A 27,427-nucleotide genomic window follows, 5' to 3' on the forward strand; every position below is an offset into this window, starting at 1 on the left:
ATGCACTAAAAAAAATGCATTTGCCTTGCCTTGCCTTATATGCTACACACATAGTAGCTTTGGTCCTGTCAGTTGAAGTGAACTTCTCACTGGTTTTTCTGCTTCAGCTTTTTGCTCTCTTCTTTCTTTGAGATATCATGGGGTGCAGCTTTTTATCCCAAGTTTCCATTTCCCTTTTAGAAGCATGGCGGGTGACTCTTATACCTCTTCTGAAGCTCCTTGCTGCTGTGAAATGGAATTGCCTTCTCGTTTGTTAAAGATTTTCTTGTTGCTGCCTCGATAATTCCAGCAGTGAGATCACTCGAAATAAGCAACAAAAAAACAGCAGAATGTGTTGTGGTGGGTTGGGTTGGGTGGGGTTAATGAAGTAGACATAAATGAGCCAATGTGTCCAGTCACAGCCTTTTTTAATTTATTTTTTGTCTTGAGCAGATTCATCTGGGCATGTTGTCGCGTTTCATTAAAGCATAAAGTGGCTTATTGGTGTAAAGGAAAGTGATCCCTCCTCTGGTTGCCATAGAAGCAGATGCGTTATAGCATGGGTTACCATGTGTTCTTTTAGCTTCTCTGAAGACAATATGTTTCTTACTAGCATTAAAACTTTTTCAAGCAACCAAGAAACAAAAACAGCCATCTCGCTAAATGTCCATAACTTAATGTTTGTGAAGACAAACTAAATGACAGGAAACATAAGTGGCCAATCATAGGTTTTATTTTTTTATTTTTTTTTTTTACTGATGATGGAATTTAATTTTTAATGGTAAGTTCTTGCTTTATGGTAACTTGTACTAAATATTGATTTTGAGAGCTAACATCTCAGATACTGTAGTGAGGGGACTCTGATTGGCTGTATCCTAAAACACAGCTTATAACTAGGGTTGAGACTTAAACTTGTTAATTACGATGAATTAATTACAGAAAAAATTATGCAGTTGTTCACTTTTTTTCAGTTCATTTATTAATTTATTTGAAGGGCTAATATATAAATAAAAAAAACTTTGTTGTGCTTGTCACGGCAAATTTGCGGTTGACCTCATTTGGAGACATGATTTATTGCTCTTGCTGAATGATGGAGTCCAGTTAAAGCATGATAATTTTATAAAAAAAGAGGATTTTTTATAAAACTAAATGAAAAAGAGTACAAAAAAAGGAGAGTTCCATCCTGTGGGAAGGAATGGCGGCCAGGTACTAAGCAGGATGGTTCAAAAGGTCTTGTGTCTGGCTCAGGATATACAGGACTGACCAACAGTTTCACAGTTTAAGCTTTATACAGATACGAGAAAAAGTCCCAACCCTGAAGGGAGGAGAAGGAGGGAGTCAGATGCCCAAGGGATGGAGGATGATGAAGACGTGTATGTTATGAGGAAGGCCTGCGCCACTGGTATCTGTCCTTGATTATGTGTGTTAACATGACTCAGCTGTTCGAAAGTGCAAAGAGTAATGCAGTCATCATGTATTAAAACATCACAAATTGTACACATGAACACACATTTGATGATATGATGATGAATATAATAATTGCCATAACATGCTTTTTTTTAAAAAAAGCAAAGGCTACTGGAATATTTAAAAAATGTCAGAGTATTCAATAAACATTTACTTTCTTTAAAAAGCAGGTCTAAAAAATATTCTAGGCTATTTATGCACGATTAAAAATAATAGTGAAAAACTTAACCGCATTTGATATTTGGTTTTCCATATTTAGCGTTTATTTTTCATTCGGCTTCGGCCACAAATTTTCATTTCGGTGCATCCCTAATTCTGATACACAGACTACAATACAAGAGACGGGAGACCCAGAGGAGAAGTTGTAGCTGTGCTTCGTGGGTGTTAGTTTTAATTTATAAAAACACCAGATGGACCAACAAAAGCCCAGTCGTGTGCAAATTGTGCAAGAAAGAGTTTGCCGATCACCGACGCTCTTCTAGCCTTCACTGCCACCTTAAAGCTTAACATGTAGCAGCTAGCACAGACACTCGGACAGTGCTACCTGTAACATGCTCTGAGCAGGTAGTTTCCACTCCACACTGGACAAGATGACAGGTTTCAGAGCCATAATGAATAAGTCCATGACTGACAAATGAACAAACTCGCTGAATTAATGATTGTAGTGTACAGTCAACCACTCTTGTTGGTAGAGGATGTGGGCGGGGCTAGAAGCGCTGCTACAGATGGCATCGTCTGACCAAACTTATCAACTGCTTTTGTAGAAAGACAATTTCAAACTAAATTGATCAGCTTCATCAGTTGCTCTGTTTATTTCATGCCACAGATACTCTAATGATTTTGCACTGTTCAGTTTCAACTTTTCTGGAATGTTCTGAACTAGGTGCTGTTTTTTAGTTTTAATACACAACAAAAAATTTATTTAAGAAAGTTTACAAAAAAATCCAGAAAACCATCAATATAGCTTACTTAAATTTAAGTTTGTGCTTTGTGAACAAAGCACAAATATAATTTAATATATTATTTATTCATATTGCACATTATTTTAGCGATGTTAGTGATGAAAATAATACACACTATTTTGTTGTTTAAGCTCTATTCTGCCTTTACTAGTGTGTGTGACCTAGCTTTACAGATAGCGAACAGTCTCCAATAAAGGACCAGGAAGCGTCTTGCTGTTTTGGTGTGTTTTACTGGAAAGACTGTAAAACTGTCACATACAGAAACAAAGAGAATGCATATTACAATCTTAATGGGCAAATATACATTGCAACATAAAATAAGTAGCTTAGAATTAACTAAAACACACAAAAAACGATAGCAAATTATGAATTGTAAACATGCTAAAATGACTAACGGTGTCTAATAGAAGCTAAGATTACTATCATTCAAATATACAGACAGATATTTTTGTAGAGCCAGAATAGTATGTTACAGGCTTAAACACTGTGACTTGCTGTGGGACTGTTAGGAGCATGACTGAACTACGGAAGCTCTACGTGGACAAAAACACAAGAACTACGGTAGCCCTGTGTGGACAAAACACAAGAAACTCAAAACGCAAATAACTCTTCCCACAAGGGGCAGTACAAGCTCATTTATTGTTTTCATTTCAGTCATAAAGCAAAAACCATTTAAATTTGAAAACATTGCTTCTCATGTCAATTATTGTTATGCGATTAATTTAGTTTAATCAGGATTAATTAATTACAAAATTTCTAATTAATTAGATTCATTTCTTTAATCGAGTCCCACCACCATTTATAACAAGTATACTTATGCTAGGAAGTGCCAGTGGAAGGGTAGATTACTTTTAGATTATTGCAATTCAAAATACAGAATTGAGAGCTGCAATAGATAATTATTTGGTATGTAAAGGAATCATTGTTGATTTTTAGAACAGAAAAAAACCACTAAATCACTACAATTACCAGAATGTTAAAGTACATAGTGGTAGATACAATTAGGGCCCTATAAACTCTGTTAACAGAATCACAGACGGAATCACTGAATTGACCAATGAATACGGTTAAATGTGGAAATGGACAAAATCGGCATGAAACGCCGTCACCGTGGGGCAAAGAACATTTTTTATGGGGAAATGTTTCCGGGGGCCGCTTATTAGGTGCACCGCCCTCTCTCCTCCTGTCTTGGCTGCATTAAACTAATCTTAAACCACCACAAACAAACTCTAAAAACAATGTAAATCATCACTGACTCCTAAATAAAGAGCCACCAGTGCCCGTTTAATGTTGCTGTGCCTGTAAAGCTCCGCCCGTTTTTCGTGTAGCGCAGCGGTGCTCCATGAAAACGTGATCAGCTTTAATCATCATCCCCTGCTCAGTGTTCAAACTGTTGTCTGGCTAGATACACATTCACAGTCAGCAAGGTACCTCAAGTTCAACCGTTCCAGTTTACAAATCTTTTTAGTTGTATCTTACTTTTTTTTTGACATACATTTTTGTTTAATTATGAGTTTTATTTATTAGTATATATTTTTTTTCTCACAGGAGCTAAAAACTAATATTTTCTTTAAAAAATAATAAATATTTCTAAAAAAAAAAAACAGAATTTAAAAAAATCAAAGTGGAAAAAACAGAAAAAACAGAATTTGGGAAAAAAATAAAACGGGGGCCCTATACAGTCTAGCAATTCACACAGATTTTTACAATGATGTAAAAGCATACAGTAACAGGCAGAGGGAAAGTGAAACCCCACTCCTGAATGAACTAAATTAAATAAACATAACTTCCGGATACATGTTAGATGCCTCAGTATCAAACAAAACAGGATTATCCCGCTCTTTTCTCTTGATGTTGGTAACACATTGGCTGTAAATGCAGAAAAGTTATATCAGTAGTCTCCTCATTTTCTTCCTTCCTGTTTCAATCAAACTCCCATCATCATTTCCATCTTTTGCCTCACACACCCCGTCACCCACCATGCTGGCGTAGCAGCGTGGTGCTACCATACGTGTGTGCGGCGCCAATCTTAATCACACTGGGTGAGCACACCTGGGGAAACAGATGTCCGCCAAGGAGGCCGTGCTGTTCCTCTTTAGGCAAGAGCGTCTGTACATGGCTTTTTGCCACACTTCCTTCTTTTTTTATCCTCCTCTTCCTCCTCCTCAGCTGAGAGCAGCTCAGGTTCCCAGCGGGCAAGGTTTGCCTCGGCACCCAGAGAGGAAGAGCCAACAGTAGCATTAGGCAGGGGGTACGGAAATGTCAGTCCCTAGGCTTAACCCCCCACTCTGTGTTCAATACACTAATGAGAATTAATGATTAGGATTGAAAAGCTTTCCTTCCTCTAACAGGCACAGTGGTTAATATCATCACTTCTGACAGAAGTGCAGTGAAATGCTCATTTCTGAGCCAAAAGTCAACAAGTTTTTTCACTTTACTCCATGTTTATACAGTGTTCTTGGCTTTCTAGCAGTGCAGATTGAGTGTTTCAGTGTGGACAATCAAGACAATGAAATGGGATGAGAATGCCTTTTGGTATTAGTTTTACAGATGTAGACAGGCAGTTTTCCAACAAACGTGACAGGAATTAGAATACACAAGATCCGAGTTCCTTGACTAAGAGGAATTACTTTAAATGTGTAAACTATGCCATCAATATTTTCTTATTGCTTGAGATGTCTACAACAATGATTTTATCCACTGTGCTATGACTGACAAAATGATTTGTTTGATTAAAAGATGTTTTTGTTTTATGTTATTATGTTAGTAGTACAGTGCCCGTCGGAAGTATGTATTCATATAGTGGAGGCTTAAGTAGAGTTAGCAATTATGAGTATGTGTTTGAAGGTTGGATGTACAAAGAAGTGTACATGCTCTGTACTCTGTGGTGTTATAAAGGGGTTTATTTGCGGGTGCAAAGTAAAATAGCGTGCGCGATTTCTCTGGTTTAATTCTGTGGAACATGCGCATGATAGGTTATTGCTATTATACGATATACGCTTTAGCATATAAGTAGGTTTTGAATTTAGTTTTAAAGGTGACAGAGTAGCAGCCTCCCGTAAGACTGGCAGCTGGTTCCAAAGGCGAGGGGCTGGTAGCTGATCTCCAGTTCTACTTCTAGACATTTTAGGGACTTCCAGAAGACCAGCAAATTGAGAGCTTGATCATGTAGAGCTATGCATGTTAACAGGAGGATTTTAAATTTTACAGAAAGCCAATACTGGAGAAATATGCTCTCTCCTGTTTGTACCTGTTATTAATCTGGCTGCAGAATTAACTGGATACTTTTTAAGTATAGAGGAAAGAGTTGCAATAATTTAGTCTAGATGTAACAAATGCATGGATTGGTTTTTTAGCATCACTCTGCACTGCTCTACCTGGCAGCATGGGTAGCATTTGATTAAGTTTGTCTAAGATAGTATGAACTGTAGCACCTGGAAAACAGTGTGCGATGGCATTAAATAATCTGAAACTTATTTAACTAAATTTCTTCCTTTTTTTGCTTTAGCTTCATTTGTTTTTTGTCTTCTATTTTGTCTCGTTCTCTTTACCTCCAGCATCCTGTCCCTTCCTCTTTTTGGGTTTCTTTAGGGTACAGGGGCTCTCATAATTACAGACAGTTAAAAACATAGACATAGGGCATCAGTTTAGGTTAGAATAAATTTAGAAAGATTAGAAATGAGCCGCGGCTATAGATTTTAGGTTTAGATTAGAATTAAGGTGAGTTTCAGGAATAAAAAGTTACAAAAATGTCAAAATTAGGCTTATATTTATAAAAAACAACATTTTAGGGTCAATATACTAACCTGGAGCGGCCGGCGGCTCACAGCTGGTTGTAGTGGAGTTTCCGTGGATGGCTCGCGTTGGAGCGGCTGTGCAGGAATGTCTGGTTGTGCTCAGGTGGCTGGAGGCTGCAGAGAAGTCTCCATTAGTGACAAATGTCGCTGTTGGGCTACATTATTTGACATTACATTATTATGCTTTTTAAGTGTGCAGTAGTAGGGGGTACATGGCTTCTGGTTAAATGTCTGAAGGTGTATGGGACTGTGAAAAGTTTGTGAACCACTGTTCTACAACATGAAAAGAGAATCGTTTGTGAATGTTGTTTCAAACTTGACTTCTGTATTTTGAAACGTTTATATCCATCCGCTGTTTTTCATATTGTGTGTTCTTAAATATTGTGTTAGATTCTAGGAGCTTCAAAGTATTATTGAATTGACTTGCGTTAATGCTCAATAATATGTTTGACTTATCCATCACTTTCATATCTGGGTGAAGTTTAATTGAAAAAAATCTTTTAAAAACCAATGTTAGATATTTTTTCCCCTATACAAAGCTACCAGTTCTGGTACAGGTCTATAGAGGAGTTTAAGTTTATTGCTGCAATAATAAAGTCTATGATTGTTTTATTATAACAACACATTCATGCATGTTCGGGAAAAAAATGTTTTTGTGTTTGTTAGTAAATTAATTCAACAGATAGCTCCTAATATTAATAAGTTGAGATTTTAAAGGCCAAATAACTCGACCCCAGCATCAGTACATAGAGAATATGTGATTTCTATGTTGCTATACACTCCAGTGTGCTTCCCAGGACCTCAATCTCTAATAGTGCACTAAATACCTGGGACTACCAACCTGCTGACTCTGTTTAATACCCGCGCTTCCCTGCTGACAGACGGAGGTGGTCAGACCCCAGATGCCAGCCTTTTAAGTCATCACATTTCCCCTGCCTCACATGAGGTAGATATTTAAAAGGTGGCTTCAGGCAAATTACCCAAAGGAGATATTTTTAAGTCGTGTGGCTTCCAGCGATGCAGTTTTGAGACTTGTGTTGCACCTCCAGTGCAGTAAAAAATATTTTATTTGGTGGTTCTCCTAGGAGGAAAAAAAAATGTTTTAAATATTCAACAGCCGTGTTTGTTGTTAACTTATTCACTGCCAACCATTTTCAGAGCAGCCAACCCCTCAGTGCCAGGCGTTTTCACAGATTTTTCAAGACCCAAAAAATATTTTGTCCTATGACAATCTGACATCTGAAACCAGATTCGGAAAGACTCTTAACTTTCATCAGAAAAAATATTATTTTTAGCTTGTTTCGTTCTTTCGTAATCAGCAGTTGAATAGAGACAAGTTTCACACAAATCGCCAGTTTGTGACAAAAAGCTGAGAAAAACAGCTTTTTCTGAAAAAACTTATTAGTGACTTTGAAGTACTTATTTATTTTTTGTGTGATAATGACACCTCGACATTGGTTTCCATCTATAAAACTACAAAAACAACACTGAGGCTGGGCTTTTGATGGCAAAATTATTATTTTATTTTTATTTTATTTATTCAGTTTCTTTCCGAAATGGTTACATTCACTTTTTTTTTTTTTTTTACATTTTTTTTTTTTTTTTTTTTGTAAATGCCGAAAAAGGAGACGAGAGAAGCAGTTTGCTTATCTGGGTCCCGTCCCCTGTTTTACCATCGCAAATTTACATGGGTTTACATGTCTCTCTGGTCAAACATTCTTGAGTTGTTCTGAACAGTCCTTTTTTGTGTATTCTCATCTGTAGTCAGTGTTGTCTTTTTTTGAAATTTTTTTTTTTTTATTCCTCCTCCTCTCTATTGTTGTTTGTGTTGGCCTTGTTCCCTGCCAGACGTTGTTAGCATTCCTCCAGTGCAAGAATAGTTCCTCTTTCGAAGGTGTTTGGAAGTTTTTTTTCCCTTTTCATTCATAATGTCACCACTCGGAAATGTCTCTTTTGGACACACAAGTTTGCAGCTTGTTTTGTCTCTACATCAAGGTTAATCCAGCTGTTGTTAGTTCTATTGGCAGTGTTGTATTTTCCACTGTTAGATTTAACTTGTATAAACACATTATTATATCTTAGTTCATAAGCAAGGTAGTAATTTCATTGTACAGGAAAACGTGTTTCTAACTGCACATATGACAATAAACACTTTGAATTTAAATTTAATGTAATCCTTAATCACCCCACCACCTAGCAATTGAAATGAATAAATGACAGACCTTCTTTACTCTTGGTTTCCACATTTAATTCAGTCTCTGTAAAATAATCACAGTCTGAGTTTTGTTTCCAGTGTTTATCCATGATTACCATCAGTTATGTTGTTGTTTAGGTGGATCCTTCGTATTTTCCCAAGTCTTCCATCGTTTTGATGAGGATTGGTTTTCCGTTCTCTTCTCCCAGTGGTGTGATGTAAATTCTGCAGTTCCTTGTCCACGTCTTTAAAATCTTTCCTCCTTTTTTTATTTGGCGTGCCTTCCATGCGATGCTTGCATTTCTTTTTGTCAGGCTTTCATTAATAAAAACCTTCGTTTCCTTCAGCGTTCTTCCTTGCTTCAGTAGTTCTCCTTTGAATTTCATATTCGTGAAGGTTATTTTTACAGCTCTGTTATCATTTTTCTTTGGCAGGAGATGGCAGGAATTGATGTTGTCAGGGTTCAGGACAATGTCCTTCGACTCCAGGTAGTCAATGACCTGTTGTTCAAACGATTTTGTTTCTTCGTCACTCGCGTAACTCCTGGGTTTTATCTTTAGGCCTGTGATGATGACATCTTTCTCTCTTTCCTTTTGTTCCAGCTGTTCAACCCTGGCGTTCAACAATTTTATCTCTTCAGCATGTCTTTCATTCTTTTCTTTCAGTACCTTTGCTTCGCTTTGTAGGTTTTCCAGTGAGTTTTCCAGCGTCTTTTCCAACGACTTTATCTCGGCAGATTCGTAGACCCTCGCGTATCATCTCCTTGACCTCTTCCAAACCCAAATTGGGTTCTGAAGGGCCTCCCTGCGGTTTTTTCACCATTTTCCTTCAGTCTTGGGCCCAATTTTTCAGGCTGTTCAGCTGTAGCCAGCTGTAGCCAAGGTGGTGTTATCGGAGCGAATGAAAACACGTCTGCTCTCTCCAAAGACCAGAAGTATATTATTATTTTGCTATATGGGTCAGAATTGAATGGTTTGCTTATTGTATTTTGGCCTTCCTCCAAGTCTTTCCCCCATCATTCTCCACGCATGCAACTTCCTCCTTCATCAGCATCAACTCTCGAAGCGTCATTTTCTGTTTCGTGAACTCTTTTCCTCTTTCTCTGAGCTCTGCCCATCAAGGGTGATCTCTCATCCAAAGGTGCACTGCTGCCACCTACACGTCGCCAGTTGGTCACTACATCATTGTACAAGTTAGATATTCACGGGAGACCTACGTCACATTGTCTCCTAGCAACCCCAGACGAAAAACAGCACTCACGTCTATAGACATGAATGGCACTCCACGTTACTAAACCAAATAACGTCTATAGACGTGAATGGCACTCAATGAGTTATTAACTGTGGAAACTGCGACTTTGTTACTTTGCATGGTCCTCAAAACATATATGGGTGTCGTATGTTGCCCATGCGCCAAGCAGTATCAAAGCAAACATGGCGGCCGACATGGAGAAGACGTTCAAAACTGCGCTGTACTCTGTTTTAAAAGACCTGGCTATATTATTGAAACTACAACAAGAAGAGGCTTTAAAACTACAAGTCTGTACCGTACTACACACTGTTTTCGTCTGCTGGCTTCATTTAGGGAAAAATTACTACGCTTGTTGCACTATTGTGGCCAGGTACTCTCATCGTTTGATTGGTTACTCTCCCGCCCCTCTCAGCTATCAGAACTCAAACGCCTCTTGAGCACTTCCAGACGAAACACCTAAATTATTAATACAAGGAGATTAGGATGGATTCCAGGCTACCAAGCAGCAGCTTTCCCCCCTTCTCCCATCAGCCATCATTAGCTTAAACCCGACCCTGATGCTGAAGCACACCAAACATCCGCGGCCTCCAGCAGGTGCAATTCAGCCCCTAGCTGAAAGCAAACCCTATATTCGGACTCAGAGGAAGAAAACGCGTCGGCTGATGTTACATTTTCCATGAAATGAGCACTTTTTTTGCACCACGATTGTGTGTTTCGCCTCTTGTGGGCGCAGTTCTGACTCTACCCGGGAAAGATGCACATATTTGGACTCCTTTCCACTGACACCTCAAACTCGTAACACAAATTTATTTCGGCTTTACACAGACTTTAAACATCCATGACCAACTTTTGTGCTTCATTAAAATATGCTTGTGTTAGATATATTAATATGAATATTAATGTGCTTGTGTTAGATATATATATATTATGAATATTAATGTGCTTTGATACAACTCAATATATTACCGAAACCAACTACAAGCAAACCACACAAAAATAATGGTAATCATGCAGATATGTTACAGTGCCAGACAGCATTCTAACAGAGAACTACTAAGAGACCAAGTACCCATACTACTGGATAAGTGTGTACATTTTCAAATGGAAAGAGGTAAACTGATAATGAAGCTCAATTCTTTGTCATCATTATCATGGATACCAGATTTCAACTTGTAAATGCATCATGCAAACAAAAACTAGGTGAGAAAATACATCATGCTAAGAAAAGCGCTACAAAATAGACAGAAGAAAAGCCACAATTACAATAATATCCACCAAAAGCTACTGTATAGCATCATATTTGCAAAATATTCCAGGGGGGGCATGCCCCCCGACCTTCCTAGTTGTACTGCGCCATCACCGCTCAGCGTTGGCGTTGCCACAGTGATTTTTTGCCATGACTTTTAGCCTTATACTTTTGTTTTTGGAACATCCCTGGAAGTGTATACACATCTCTGTAGTATGTCTTGGTATGTTGCTCATCATAAAAATTGACAAATGCAAAAAAAATAAGAAGAAAATAATTAGTTCATTATAATTGTCATTTAAATCACAAAATTCACAAATTCTATCATCTTTAAATGTTCCTAAACCATCTTCAATAATATTCACAATAACAATACTAATAATTCTGTTTATTTTTCACAAACAATTCATGGTCATAGATTTCCTTGATTTTGATATTTTATACCATTACACACACGTTACATTTATATGTTTGCACTTTGGGTTTCAATTAAATATTACTCAACCAATTTGGCTCAAATCTTTCCTAAGTAGTTTGTTTCTTCTTCGACGATTAATCACAATATTCATTAGCCATTGTAAGCTAAAAAGCAGCTCTAGTTTTTTCTTAGAAAGTCACTATAAAGTCTGTGGGAGACACTGCAACACATTCCAGTTAAGGACCTGGATATACTGTACATGAGTTTATCTCAGGTTTGTGATATGCAGGAGGATAACCAGGCTAGGGTAGTACAAGAAAAACTAAAGGCAGTGAGACTGTTGCTGATGCTGTCATCACTTTCTGTAACCGTTCACTGAGTATTACAAACCTGCTGTGCATTTCCCCATCAACACTAAATGCTTTCTGAACATCTTTTTACAAGAGTAAAGGAAAACATTTCATTACCCATCTGCCCTTGTCCAAACACTTCAGCCTGAGTCTGGCTCATGGAAAATAAACGTGGCCCTGATCAAACTACAGCTACAACACAATATGAATTTTTGATGATTTGGGTGGACCAGACCTTGATATAAAGCCTGTGGTGGCCACGCCTGATCCTCAGGTCTATCCATCCTCTTATCTCTACTCTGATCCTGTGTTATTTCAAGAGCATAGGGATTTGCTTAATGATTTATTGACCTGAACATCGGTCCATAGAGTCAGCCACTGTGCCTGCAGGTATCCCCCGCTCAGAAATACTAACCATCTCCTTCTTCTCCACAAAGATTAGATCTCAAAGTTGTGTAAGCATGTAGCTATAAAATGGTCTGTGTAACCAAACATGATGATTGCAGATGATGACACTGCTATCTCTAAGCTCATCTATTTATAGTCCCAGTATTAAAGCAGACAAGTCCAGACATTGACACCCTAATGTTTGCTTGAGCTCATCTTGGAGAATTGCAAGTTGTTCCCAAGCCATTTCAAGCTATCCACTCAGCTGCCAATGCTCAATACACATCCAGAGATTCCCATCATAATCATATGCTGGACCCTCACTCAGGAGTTCGGAGTGTAGAAGCAGCTTTACTATAAGCTTCTCACACTCTGACCCCTATGAAGGAATGTCATTTAAAGACTTCAAACTGATTAGTTATTATCCTCGGCTGTTCATGAAACTCAGTGGTTCCTTATGTCTTAGGTCTCTCTTCTGTGCATGTGTCAATTGCAACATCTGTATACCCCCGTTGTATGTCGATAATTCTGTTTATTTGTTGGTGAATTTATTTATCATAGAAGTGGATAACCAAATATCATGACTAATGAAAGAAAACTACCGATTTGTGATACCCGGACAAATACAACGTTACACAGCAGGGTGAAAGATGCTAAAATGTATTTATTTGTACCATCAAGTGATGAATCCAAAAGTATTTCATTAAAAGTGGTGAAGATGTGAAAAAGAACCTGAGGTTGGTTTGTTTACAGCTACAGAAGCCACGGGTGTGCCGTTTAACTGATTATTGTCTTAACTGGTGTCCAATGTCATACTACTGCTCAGCTGTTCACACAAATACCACTGTTTGAACTCAGAGTGAAACGTTCCCAACTGATCCCATTACTGATAATATTGAACTCATCTGGCCAATAACTTATTAAAAGAAAAACTTGTTTCTGTCCCCAACTTTCAAATTTTCAACCAAATCCAAGAAACATGTTAACATAAATGAGAGAGGAATACTGCATAAATATATAAATAGGCGTGCTATGTTTTCTCGTCAAATGATCAATGCCGAAAACAAAAATGAAGAAATACATTATTATCACCCAGTATTCCCCTTTATACGAGTGATAATTATCTAGCATCACACATTATTTTATGAAACATTCCTTCTTACTGTTTTCATTTTAATTGTGTGAACTGTGTGTAACATCAGATAACTGTTGCTTTAAACCTTGGAGAGGCTAATGCTGTTTAAAAAGTGACGTCACAGTGGTCACCCAACCACCAACAAGACACAACAAAGTAAAACCACATCTCTTAGTTTGATCATTCTAGATTTATTTTAAACTTCCTTGCAACTGTTAGAGACACAGTCAGCTGTGTACCAACACTTGTATGTCAACAGGTTCACCAGTTGAACTAATTCAACTACCATCATGTTTGTGGTGCCAGTAAGTGATGATAGTGTCTGGTGAAAAAGCTGAGTGGCTGCTAGATCTGGTAAAGCCACACACGCCTGCTGTAGTTTGGAAACATTTCAACACATTGGTCGAGAAAATAAATGCAGCAAAATGTCATCCAGCTCAGTTAGACAAGAGAAATTTAGAAGCTATATCACCTTGAGCAGTTTACAGGTGACTATTTATATCTTGCTTACAAGTTTACCTACACAAAATCAATCCAATATGTAGAAAACGCTTGCACCCCGCTGACACGTCTGATTGGTTCTTGCAGAATACCTTATTTGCAGGGTGGCACCTTTGAGTGTGACTGTAGTTGTTGAGGTTTTCACAGATTTTTCAAGACACAAATCACTGACTCTCCTGTGTTTAAGGTGTTGGTGAGATTTAGTTTTTTTTCTGCCAGTTGAGCAGCTTTGAATATGGCAGGTGATGCTGGTCACTGAAACTGCAGATTTACAACAGTCTCACCTATAATTTATAAAAATCTGATCAATTAGGTTTACTAATCAAGCATCAGGTGTGCAAAATGATTGCTATAGAAAATGATTAAAAAAGGTTAGAATCTAAATTAAGCATTGTATGGGGAACAAAGGGTAATTCATATTCAAAAATATGAATTATTAATTTTAATATGTTTGTTGCCAGAGGTGCCATCTAGAATTGGGTTTTAAAGTGTTCTAGATCACTTTATTTTAATTAATTGTTACAGTTCCCTGTTTAGTAGTGGGTTCTTGACGTCAGAATAGAGGTTTAATAAAAGTTTAAATGTCAATAAAAACACAACGTTTACAGTATGTACATGTTTATTTTACAGGAAGCCAATGATTATTAACATAAGTACACGGATGATGATAAATTAAGCAGTTTCACAGTTATTTTGACTCATTGGTATCACACAAAATTTACATTTTAAACAAGGGTGTATGGTATATACACATTCTGAGTATTATAGATGTTTGTGTGAATTTGGGATTTATAGGGGTTTTCTAACGCTCTTAGGAGGAGGATGAGGAGGAAGAAGAAGGAAAATGGAAAGTTAAAGTAATGAAATTAATAAAACTTTACCAAAATGAAAATTATGGACTATGAATCTAAAATTTTCGATTGAGAGAATTTGTTAAGTTATAAACCACCTTTCAGCCAGAATTGTGTGTGCGTGATGATGACAGCTCCTTCTACGTAACCAGCACTGTGTGGGAAAAGATTTTCCTGTGTTTTTCCAAGGATGTTTTCCACTCATGGAGATAAAACTTAAAGTTATTCACTTTATGACTGGCGAGAAGAGCGAGGGCAAGGCCTTTTATAAACATGTCAGGAGGTTATCTGATTGGTTAAAACACATCTGCAGTGCGGAGTGAGTGAGACCGATTGGTTGGCAGGAAGAAGCGGGAGTCTCAACTTTCCCGTAAAGAAGACAAGATGGTGGGGCTGTCCCACATGTGCTTTTTAAACAAAGAGTCATAAAACTAGATAGGGTGTTAACATGTTAGGTCTAAAATGGAGGATGGGTGTGTGCAGATTGTATGAACACTTGAAAAATGACTTTCAATTGATTATCCCTTAAATGACTGATTTGAATTATTTCTAGCTTTAAGAATAACAAAAGAGGACAAATACACTTTGATCAATGATCATGGAATATGAAGAGTTATAAACATTTCCCTTGAAAGATCATTACATTAGTGAGTAAATATGTCAGATGGAGGCACACGATGAGTCCCTTTCCTGTAGAAAAATGGTTAAAATCGGGGTCCCATGAATTCGTTTAAATCACAGTTCTGCCTTTAAAGCATCGGATGGTGTTATAGGTTTTATTTTTATTTCTTCCTTTCCAATCTTCATGTTGAAAAAGATGTCTTTGATGTAGGGTGTCAGGTTACATCCGTGTTATCTCTGTGGAATGTCTGTTCTTTGGGTAGGATGATGGGAGTGTCAGCGAGGGGTCTGCAGGTCAGGTTGAAGAAGGGCTGGGATTTGAAGAAATTTTCCTTGGTCCTTTTTCCTGTTTCTGCTTTTGAGTCATAAAAGTGTGATAAAATTCCCAATGTGCGACAGTGTTTTTACCGCCTTTGAACATCAACAAGGGTCTCACACAGCGTCATCACCATCTCCATTTCAAGTACAATATATATATACTGTATATATATATATATAAACACTGAACAAAAATATAAACACAACACTTTTGTTTTTGCTCTAAAACATTTTCTATATGTAATAGTCCCTCGTTTAACGCAGGGGTTACGTTCTAAAAATAACCCGCAATAGGCAGAAGTAGTCAACTTTATTTTTACAATTATTATACATGTTTTAAGGCTGTAAAACCCTTCACCACACACTTTATACACTTTTCACAGGCAGGAATTAACATTTTCTGAACTTTTCTCTATTGTTTAAACACTCAAAGTTCAAACCTTCGTAGATGTCAAAACATCGAACCTTTTTCAAACATACAGCACTTCAGAGTCACACTGCTAGCGATCAGACATTGATAGTATTGATAGTATAATTCAGAGTATGAACGCGCATTGTGTTCTGCGTCCTGATTGGCCGGTGAAAAAAGCCGGTGCGATGCTATCCTTGCTCAGTGCTACAGATAGAACTTTTACCTGCTACTACCACCTCCTCGATAATTCTCCTCCATGCCTAATCCTTCCTAGTCCGGTCCCGGTTATAAAGGCTGTGTCATACAGCTCCAGGTGGTCACACACAGCTTCTACTCCATGGTTGAATGGTGAACAGACCGGTGTCCGTGTTGACGGCCTGATGTTATCGTCAACAAATGACGGGCGGATCGTACTGCATCGCCGCACAGGAAAGATTTCGCATCTGGGCCGCGTCTATCCATTGACTTCGTATGTAATCTGGACGTATTGACATTTCATGATGCATCCGGTGTGAACACAGCAGCCAATCAGGACCCAGAACACAATGCGCGTTCATACACTGTAAAAAAAAAATGCAAGCCAACGAGGCCGCGAATGGTGAACCGCGTTAAAGCGAGGGACTACTGTATACGTTTTCGTATACATGTAGCTCTTCATTTACTGTGTATATATATATATATATATATATATATATATATATATATATAGTTTCATACGATTTATACTAATTACTCTAACAAACCATAGTACTATATTATTTTTCATCTAGAAAAAAAACAAATTCCCGCATTCAAGGTCACCCTGAAATTTTACAAAATAAAAAAATAAGTCTATATGTCTCAGTTTGTGTAGCTGTTCTCTGGTTCACAAACATTGCACTGCTTTGGCCATTTTTTTTTTTAACTCTGATTCATCATTGGGTTTCTTTTCTAGGTCACCTTCTGTGGTTGTTTCCCAAAATTAGGTCAGCTTATTCCACCTGCTGAGAGAGAATGTACCTGGTGTGTAGAGGTATTTTTCTCTATTAGGAAAAGGCTCATTTGATGCTCACTCATTTACTTTCTTAGCAGTATGTAATGCTGCACTAACACAGTTGAAACTATGGGCTCAGAAACTGAGTTTTAATTGTTGGTATTGAATTTGAAATGACCAACTTGAATAATTGCATCGAGCATCCAGTGACACAGAAAGTAATGAAATAAAACATACACAGTAGGTGACAATATGTATCTATTAAGGTTGTTTACAACTCGCCAATAACCAAGGAAGGAGAAGAAGAATTGCATCAAAAAACTTAAATTGAATTGCACAAATCAAAATGTAATTTACTGTTTTGAAATCCAAATTGTATTTTATCCTGTTCATTCAACTTGTAAAAATAAATACATTTTAAACTACGAGATTAAAAAATTCAATACAATTCTGCTTCACTGCATTCAATTCAATTTCTCTACACGGAGACACTTCAGGATGGGCACAGATTATTGGAACTACTAGTTAGTAGGGCTCTACACTAACTTTTCCAGTGGTGGCACTGGTGCGACTGACTTTCTCAGTTGGTCGCACCAGTACAGAATTTGGTCACACCTTTTCTTCTTTTTTTTGAGCGGGGGTGGGGAGAGTGTACAGCATAGTCTGGCGTACTGTAGTTTTGTATGAAGTAAAGATTGAAAATGACTTGAGATATATTTGTTAAATACTTAAATGTTTTAGTGTCAATATTAAATTTTTCTGCAACAAGCAGTGGCTGAATTAACAGGACATTTATGTTATATAATTTTAAAAGATGAGGTAACATTTTTTTTTTTAAATAACAGCAAAGCATAACAACATGTTACATGTATTCTGTTTTTTTATTTTGCAGAAATGCTGTACTTGAATTAACTTAACAGTACCATAACCAACTTAGCATCTGCATTTCTTCACCCCATGGAATTAAATTCAGAGGGTCCAGCTCTTATAGTGGGGTCTCCTGACCCTCTTCCCCTGGTCAGGGGTCTGCAACCTTTACTCTACAAGGAACCATTTAACCTCATCTCACCTGGATTAAAGTCCTCCTGGAGCCATAAATACCTTCTCAATGAAGACAATACAGTGTATTCAATTATATGCAGTTAAAATGATATAGAACAGTTATTCTCAACTGGTGGGTCGGGACCCAAAATTGGGTCAAGGACCTCTACTGGGTGGGTTGCGGACAGCTGGTCAAAATTAAATAAATGCTTAATGTCTCTCATGTTGTATTTTATTTTGAAAGAAACTTTTCTTTTGATAGGCATGCTGTGAAACGCATGTTACACAGGAAAATATGTAAATTTATGTTGGAAAAAATATTACATATGTGTTTTCAACAGCTATTTTTGAAAACAAAATTTTGTTGGTTGAATTCTAAAAAAAAAAGAAAAAAAAAGTGGGTTGAGATTTAATGTCCTTGGCATAATGTGGGTCCCAGGGTGGGACCAGTTGAGAACCACTGATATAGAATAATGTTTAATTTACTTTGATTTTATTTATATTGATCACGTAAATGGAAACTTAAAAATAGTTTAAAATAAAATAAACTGACATCAAGAAATAAAACAGTATCTGTCATCTTCAAATTTTTACACATCTCAGTTTACATGAACACAATGTTATATAAAGAGGACTTTTTTAGTTAATGTATTTAAATGGCTACAAAAAGTAACTTGAATTTGATAACACATGATCATGTGATCAACACAAGCTAATAACTCATTTCTTACCACACATAAATCATGCATATTTAACCATCACATTGACGGTTAAATTAATCTGTTCCCACACAATTAAAATCTCTATTTTCTTCCAGAATAGTGTTTTATTGGTCAATTTATCTTACCAGGGATTTAAAACTCAGTCATTGAACAACGTGATTTATTTTAGGTTAACAAATTGTTATATCTTGATTTTATTTGTCATTAATCATTAATAGCCTCTGTAAAAAAAAAAACCCAAAAAACTATTTATTTCAGTAGTTTTTTTTAAAGCTATAGGGAGCCATTGCAAAAGAGTCAAAGTGCCACATTAGGCCCCAGAACCACAGGTTGCAGACCTCTGCTCTGGGAGAACCACAATTGAACATCTGGCCTGGCATCATAGTCCATCAGTTCTGGTCCCTCCATGCTGATTCTGATGAGTGTGTACACTCTATCACTGAGCTCAGCAGGTTCTTCCTTTTTACTGCTGCCCTCAATGTGAGCATGCACTCAGTGAAGGGTTTGTTACGCCTGGTTCTGTTTGTGGACAACGCACACTCCAAAGGAGCTCATTGGTGTTTATTCTCAGCTTATTCACTGTTACCCGCAACAAAGTTGCGTGAGCGTGCACCGTCTCCTCACCTGCAGCACTGCGGTCAAACCAGCCTCCACTCAGAAATCTTCGGTCAGCCTAGCTGCCAGCCAATTTGCAGTGCCTGTTTATAGATGGTTTTACGGTAATCCGTAAAGTGCACTCTGTGGGACGTGGCGAAGCGCTCAGCCGCTCCGTATAAAGTAACGTCACCCTATACGTACTTATTATTATTATTATTATTATTATTATTATTATTATTTTTTACATATGTTTTATTTGCTAAATAAAACAAACCCACACTTTGAGTTGTTTAATCCATTCACATGCAAGCTCCTCCCCTCCCTGCAGGCCAACACATGGAAAGTTGTTGCTAGTGGTCTTTAAACATGGCAGGAGAAACGCAGCAAAAACACTTGGTAAACAAGCAAGGCAAATAAAATTCTCTTATATGGGAACACTTTGGGGTTAATGATGAAGACCTGGAGCAAAGACACATTATGTGCAAGAAGTGCTTTGTTTTGTGCAAAAGTGAAAATACTTGATTTTAGTGTGTGAAGAATATTATTTGTGTTTTTGTACAAAAAATAAATAACATTTTGGTTGAAAAATAATCCTTTGAATAATCGTCATTTCAATTATGACTAAAATAATTGTAATGAATATTTTTTCTATAATCGAGCAGCCCTACTTCTGGTTACATTTATAAAAACGTCTTCATGGACCGCTGAGTGAGCGACTAATGACAGAAATGAGCCACCATTTGATCTGGACAGAAACAAATGCATAGTTCTGGACTGTAAAGGCAGCACGCTGAAGTTTGCCTCCACAGATTGTTTGAAAAAGGTTGTGAACATGGAGGTGTTGTCTCTGAGTCTTCTCTGTGTCACTCGAACTCCGAGTGACACAAATTTCAGCCCAAATGAAACATTTTTCTCATTGACTGGAGGGATGATAAAAATAAAAAGTGTAAAAGTGTACTTCACCAGGCAGTGGTTATAATAATAATAATAGGGCAAGTCAGTGCACATTATTGTTAATTTTAAACACTGCCTATGCATTTCTGGTGAGATGCTAACTGCATTTTGTTGCTATCTACCTACAATGACAAAGTTGAATCTGATATGAAAATGGATGAAGAATCCTAATGGTTTCTTAAGTATTGGTGCTTTTTAGGGATGTCCCAACTTTTTCACTTTCGATATGATACCAATATTTCAGCCTTGCATATTGGCCGATACCGAAATTGATCCGTTATGATATCAGCACAAATAATACATACTTTTATTACTTATTTTGTAGTGTGGAATGTTAGAAAAGGCTTGATCAAGTGATCGGGACACTTCTAGTGCTTTTCATCTCTCCATTTCTATTTGTTTTTTTGCATTTATTATTATTATTATTATTATTATTATTATTATTATTATTATTATTATTATTGTTATTATATATTTTCCTAGAAATGTTTACCAGGGCAGTTTTATCCTCTAACTGGAGAGTAAATGTTGAAACCAAAGTAATAGAGTCTGGGTTCTGCAGTCACTAAAAACCCAAACTGCACTTCATTTCCAGCAGAAGTGCACGCGTCGCGCCCTGACACCAGGTCACTCACTCTGATTGTGAGTGGAGAACTTTGGGTCGACTAGGTGCACAGCTGCCTAGGTGTGATTGTGAGCCATGACATGGTGTGCATTATGAAATTAATGTGGTTGCGATCGATATCGGACAAATTTCAAGCAGCTCGATTTTACACCTGCTGTGAGGACCAGATGGTAATCAGTGATAAGATTGCCGGGGGTGGATTCATTGAGGAGATACAGAGAGAAAAGAACAGGACGGGATGCTCAGTCTTGCTTATTCACACCACATGTATGGATGAAGAATTCCCTAATCAGGTTTTTGTAATTGATAGTTAATTGTAAAACAGCTCCACATCAGTAAAGCTAGGCGTTAATTTACAAACAACCAGCAGCAGAGGAGTCATTGTGTGAGTCAATGTCTGCGCTGCTTTGCTGGTGTCAGTCACATCAATGTTTTATGTGGCTGCAGGGCACAAATTTGTTTTCCCACTCTGGAGGAAAAACCTTTACATTTTAAAACGCATCCACTGGCAGAGCGGTTTCATGTTTTCTGGGCTGAGCAGGTACCTGTTTCTTCCAGGTGCAGAAAGCTGTCTGCTCTGTAATTGATTGGTCTGCACGTTGCCTTGATAGCAGCAGGTATCTGCGTGAAAATGGTCCTCTCCTTTCACCTCACACCTCGTAAATCTCTGTCATGTCAGGTCGAATCTAAGTCTTTGTGTCCGGAGGGAATTGGTGAAGTAGATGTTGAAAAGCATGTTATTGGAGCCCCATTCTTGCTTCGAGATTCATCTCCCTTGGAATGCAATGCCTCAGTTATGCTGTCTTTGTTTGCGTGACTGTCACCATGTGTATGTGTGTAATTCTGTCTGCTTTTGCTTTACAAAATTTGGTGAGCATGTGTCTGCTGCTGCACGCCGGCTCGCTTTGAGGCAAAGGGGGGAGTCGGATCCGTAAAACAACTCCGAGCACATCTGGTTGTGATTGGCAGTAGAGAAAAGGGCCTCTTTGCTGGGAACTGCTCACAAAAGCCAAACCTATACAGTACAGAACCAGCCAGAAACTCACAGTCACTACCCACCCCACCCTACTTCTTACTACTTCTGACTCTGGGCCAAGTCTTCTAATCCCACAGTAAAGCCCCTGGCAGCAGTTTTCCTACATAAACACTGTTTGCACCACTCCTATTCCTTCCATTCTAACAGAAGGAACTAGGTGGACACACAGCTCATTTGCTATTGGTGACCACTCCTCTGTCTGGGATAATGATGCCCCGAGGGCTCTGTGTGTGTGTGTGTGTGTGTGTGTGTGTGTGTGTGTGTGTGTGTGTGTGTGTGTGTGTGTGTGTGTGTGTGTGTGTGTGTGTGTGTGTGTGTGTGTGTGTGTGTGTGTGTGTGTGTGTGTGTGTGTGTGTGTGTCTGTGTGTCTGTCTGTGTGTCTGTGTGTCTGTGTGTCTGTCTGTCTGTCTGTGTGTCTGTGTGTCTGTCTGTGTGTCTGTGTGTCTGTCTGTGTGTCTGTCTGTGTGTGTGTGTGTGTGTGCGTGCGCAGAGTCGATTGTCTGTTTGCTGTTGCCACCTCAGTACAGGTAGGAGAAAACAGGATTGCTCCGGGCAGGCGGTGGATTGAATTTTGAGCGTTTCTTTCCAGAGACTGTAAAGAGACCTCATTTGTTTTGTTTGAGGGAGAACAGAGCCAACAACCCCTCCCCACCCCCCACCAACCCCCTCCATATAGCTGAGCATAACAGGGAACGATGGCAATTAAAAAATGATGCCGGCGGCCGCCTGCAGCCATTGTTCGCCCTGCCTGCTATCGTTGCACTCATTACATGGAGCGGCATCTCACCTGTGGCTGGCCGCTGGGCTGCTGGTTCAGGATATGTCTCTGTCACATGACAACATCACATTACCTGCCACTGTGTAACTACAGTTTAGATTTACCCGGGTGTGTATTTCTCGCCTCTGCCTGGACGCAGAGGCAGTTGAAGTTGTGGCTCAATTTTGTAGAGAATACAGATTAAAACAATGTCTCACATCACTGTTTCTGTCTTTTAAGTACAATAGATTTTGAAGCATTTCAGTAAAATAAAATGTTTACTCTTCATTTGACAGGGTGACAAGGTGACGCAGTCAGTGATGGAATAAAGAATCACCAGCTGATGATCAGTGAGTACAAACTCCATCATGTAATAGTCTTTGTGCATCAAACCAGTTTAATCTGCTATTTTAAATAACTCCTCTACTCTCAGTTGGTTATTCTAATTCGAAGGATACATTTGGACCAATTTCCTCTCAGTGTAAATACAAATGACTCTAAATTATTCATTTAGACTATCCAAAGGTGTAAGTCATCACAAAACTAATTATATACAGGGGCATACATAACTGTGTAGGGGAGAAACTAGGGTTATTGCTTTATGCTCACTTTATTTAACTCTCACAACATCAGGAACCGACACCAAACTTTCTATTTTTATCCAAACCTTATTTGGTGAGCAGATGTGCATTTTAATATTTGACCGAGTATGCATTAATCATTTTGGCCATGCGTGGTTAGCTATGAAGTTTAAAGATGTCCCGATTCAACTTTTTCACTTCCGATATGATGACGATATTGCAGCCTTGCTTATCGGCCGATACCGATATTGATCCGATCCAATATCAGTACATACGTACATACTTTTATTACTTATTTTGTAGTGTGGAATGTTAGAAAAGACTAGATCAAGTGATGTTACTCAAACAGAGAACAATAGTCAGCAACAGTAGGTTACTTTGTTGAAGTGTGAACCACAGTCACCTATTGATAGAAGTGTTGGAGCGGAAAATTTCATCGGAGAGCTTATATCGGTGATTTAAGATGCAGTCCGGTAAAATCCGATATTCATTTTCTGGCTGATATCGGACCGATATCCGATATCAATATCGGATCAAGACACCCCTAATGAAGTTATTTGACTAACCATTAAAGGCTCATTTGGATGCTCTGGTTGGCCATGTATGGCATGCAAGCCCTAAATTTGACCCACCTGCGTGTAGAGGATTCCTTGTGTTTCTAGTGTCACAGTGTTGTTAGGAGGACCCAGCTGCAGAGAAGAAGAATGTAGGAGTAAATAAAATTCATTATTTTTAAAAGAATCAAAAAACCAACAAGCAAAGTATGAAACAAAGAAATCAATGATACTGGGAGACTGATTGACCAGGGGACAAGTAGTGCAGACCGAATGGGTAGTGGAATCAGAAGACAATGATTCAGCAACCACTTTGAGTCCACTCACTCACTTAAATAATAAGAGAGGAATGAAGGAATGAAACACACCAAATATATATTTAGAATTAAATCCTCTACAAAACTAAGTTTCGGTGTAATTTGTGGTTTCCAACTTGGATTTACTACAAAACAACCAAACGGATTAGGAATGAAATACCAGTGACATAACCAAAAAGATCAACAGAAGTGAAACAAACAAGTACCCAAACAAAAACAGAGCCTCACCATGTCTTGAACCCACAAACTCCCACCCTTGATCCTAGAACCTGCCCAACAGTTGGAACTAACAAGACAAAGTAAAACACACTCACAGACGTGATCCTGACACCTTGGTACATGGCAAACACATGGTTTATGAGAATTTCTAAAACTCTCTAAAATGTATTTACATCTGTTTTATCCTTTTCATTGGATAAAATGTGTCCAATTACGTTGAGGACAATATGAAGAGGGCAAATGTAAAGACGGCTGAAAGTGTTGCTTTACATCAGGACTTTGTGAACTCTTGACCAGTTTCATTAGGTAGGATGACGGGTGGCAGAGCGTGTGTGTGGATGGCTGTGGCTGCTGCTGTTTCCACACATGCTACACATCCAGTGACCCTCATCAGTGTAATCACTGCAGGGTTAATCCACCAGCACTTGGTGTAAAGTGCAGATGCAAGGCCTCAGCTCTACAAAGCTTTGTCCTTCTGCTAACATGAAGTGATGTTTTTTTTTTTTCTTTCCTTTTCTGACTGCATTTCGTAAACTGCTAATAATCCACTAGCATTGCAAGGATCATCTCTTTGCCACGGTAGTTACATTCTAATGGATTTCTAAAACAAGACCTAAAAGTCATTTCACCACAAATGGGTTCAAAGCAGCTGAGAGTGAGCACAGATAGTTTTTCTTTTGCTCTGCCTTTTTTAACTCTAAATTACTGGAGAAAGGTTTGAGGTAGGACTTTGTTTGGCACTATTGTTGAAATGGATTTACTTTGTGACAATCCCTCACACCATCTCAGAGACGCTGTAAGACGGGGAAAAAATGTCTATTTCCTACATTCCGCCGAATTAAGTGATGTTTTCAAATAAAAATATGGAGCACCCCACATCTTACCTTTAAGGCCTTTTTACTTTTCTTGCATGTTGGTGCATTCACATTCTTGTGCTTTACAACAATCAGTGCAGCACTGCTGTGTGAACAGCAATGTGTTCAGTAATCAGATGAAAATTTGAGACGGCTTTAAAAGAAACCGCTCTGTTGGATTTCTAGCTTCTGATTTTCTAAATCCCAGATTTCTGTCTGCAGCGGCTACACTGTGTTTTGTGTATTGTAAATTGGTGACACGGCTGCCAGTGTGACTGTAATCTGATGCAAACAAACAGTATGTGTGCGTGTGTGTGCACACAATGTTACATAATAATGAAATGTGGAGTGTGTGACCTGGTCGCACATTATCTCGCCCGATACAGATTGCATACCATAATCTAATGAGACAGATATTCTTTAATGGAAATCCTGCGCAGGGTCATGGTTGCTGGGATAATTCTGAAGGTCACGCCTCATATTACATATGCCTGCACTGCATATATGCCTAATGTGCAAGGACGGTGTAGTTGTAGAGAACACAGTGTAATTGTATGTCATGCCTTATTATTTATCCGCTCATTAAACCAGCCGACAGTCCCGTCACCAAGTAATTACCAATAAATCAGCCCATTATGAATAAGTACAGGAAATACTGAACCAGGGTTCAGTGCAAACAAACTCATTATGCAGATTTTTGGGTGGACAAAGCTGCTATTATTGGAGTAGTTTAAACGTGGTCATAGAAAACTGTGCATTGTCTAACTGGTGTCAAACCCACTGAAATCAGTCGACAAATATGAGTGTGTTTAGACTATGAATAAAATCTCCTCAGACTGTGAGAAGTATGTTTGGAACCATCATCAGTAGGGGACTTAAAAAAAAAAAAAAAAAAAAATCATATTAGTCTTTCAGATAATTTTTGTTTGTTTTTTTTTTCTTTCCGTCACAGATTAGGAATCCTGCCTTTGTTTTGCATTTCATTAAAAAATACAATTACTAAAAACATTGAGGAAATTGACACAGATGAAAAACATGTGAGATAACACTGAAAACTTTGATTTAGAGGCCACACCAGCCTGTCATTGCCTGATCCCGTTAGATCTTGGAAGCTAAGCAGGTCTGGGCCTGGTTAGTAGTTGGATGGGAGACCACTGAGAATTCCAGGTGCCACAGTGGGGTGGCAGTCCCTGCAGTGGTATCTGTCATTGTGTCCTTGGGCAAGGCACTTCACCTACATTTTTTGGCATACGCAATGGTTATAAAAGAGGCCCCTGGTCTTTAAAACCTTTGGCCTTGTTTAAGACTTCAATTTAAGTAAAGCATGAATTAGGTTCTGTGTATTTCTACGAGTATTCTTTCATCTTCTTAGTTCATCCCTATGCTAGTAGATCTGTTCTAGGCTTTTTATCAGTCTCAAAGTGGGATCTTGCTGATAAAGAAGAGTGTTAAACTGCTTCATAGATACAAATAAACTGTTGAATCAGATCATGGAGATGAGAGCGAGCACGTTGCTGCTAGAAAGAGTATTATCAAGAGAAATTGTGACTCATCCTTATTTCTGATCCACAACAGAAATGGGTTGCAAGGCGGAGCCTTACTGTGGAGGTATGGAAGGCTGCTTCTGGCTCTGAAGGGAATCTTTTGGTTTTACTTGGAAGAGAAATAAATCAAAATGTTGGTCTAACTCAGAATTTGTGTCTTTACGCATATTGTGGCTTTTTGGGGACACTTGGGCACAGTGTGCTGCCTGGCTTGCAGTTACAAGAGTTGGCCTGCAGCAGCCAACCCTCCAGGACCACCAGCCCTGATGAAGAGCTGCACATGCTCTTTTTTGGCAGCTTCTTATTGGACATGGGGCTCCTGTCCTCAGATGACCCCTCCCCTCCTCTCTCCACCATCACACATCCTGAGTGTTTCTTTGAAACAAGGGATGCTGCCGGGAGGGTAAATCTATCATTGCTTTGGCCTGTGGCGATACATTTAATGTTAGCGGCTGTTACAAATGGAAAAACGTGCACAGCACAACAAGAGTCCTGTGAGGTGGGGAGGGTCGCCCTCTACCCTCTCCTGCTGATTATATATTAGCCTGCAGCTTATTGGAAAAAAAAAAAAGTGATTGACAACTGAAAAAGAGAGTCAGTGTTTCATCAGTCCATGTTTGGAGATGAAGGGTGTGTTACCACCAGCAGAACTCTGTCTAATTGCTCTAGGCTTCATTTTCTTAAAAAGTCAGTTTGGTATAGCTCTATGTAAACACGCAACCAAAGTCTGAAGCAGATTAAAGAAGCAGATTCTACTTTGCATT

The 27,427-nt window shown here is 38.5% G+C and overlaps 1 protein-coding gene and 1 pseudogene across 1 annotated transcript in view; both read left to right on the forward strand.

The window, feature by feature from the left end:
• Positions 1-27,427, forward strand: part of plxnb2b (plexin b2b) — a 275,822-nt gene that overhangs the window by 98,456 nt on the left and 149,939 nt on the right. The window contains exon 3 of the mRNA XM_028448556.1: positions 22,891-22,944. Coding sequence (XP_028304357.1) covers positions 22,938-22,944 — 7 coding nt within the window. The 5' untranslated portion in view covers positions 22,891-22,937. The remainder of the gene's footprint in view (positions 1-22,890; positions 22,945-27,427) is intronic.
• Positions 26,181-26,298, forward strand: LOC114466289 (uncharacterized; annotated as a pseudogene).

Source organism: Gouania willdenowi, chromosome 6, assembly GCF_900634775.1.
Source record: "Gouania willdenowi chromosome 6, fGouWil2.1, whole genome shotgun sequence".
In the NCBI taxonomy this organism is placed as follows: domain Eukaryota; kingdom Metazoa; phylum Chordata; class Actinopteri; order Blenniiformes; family Gobiesocidae; genus Gouania; species Gouania willdenowi.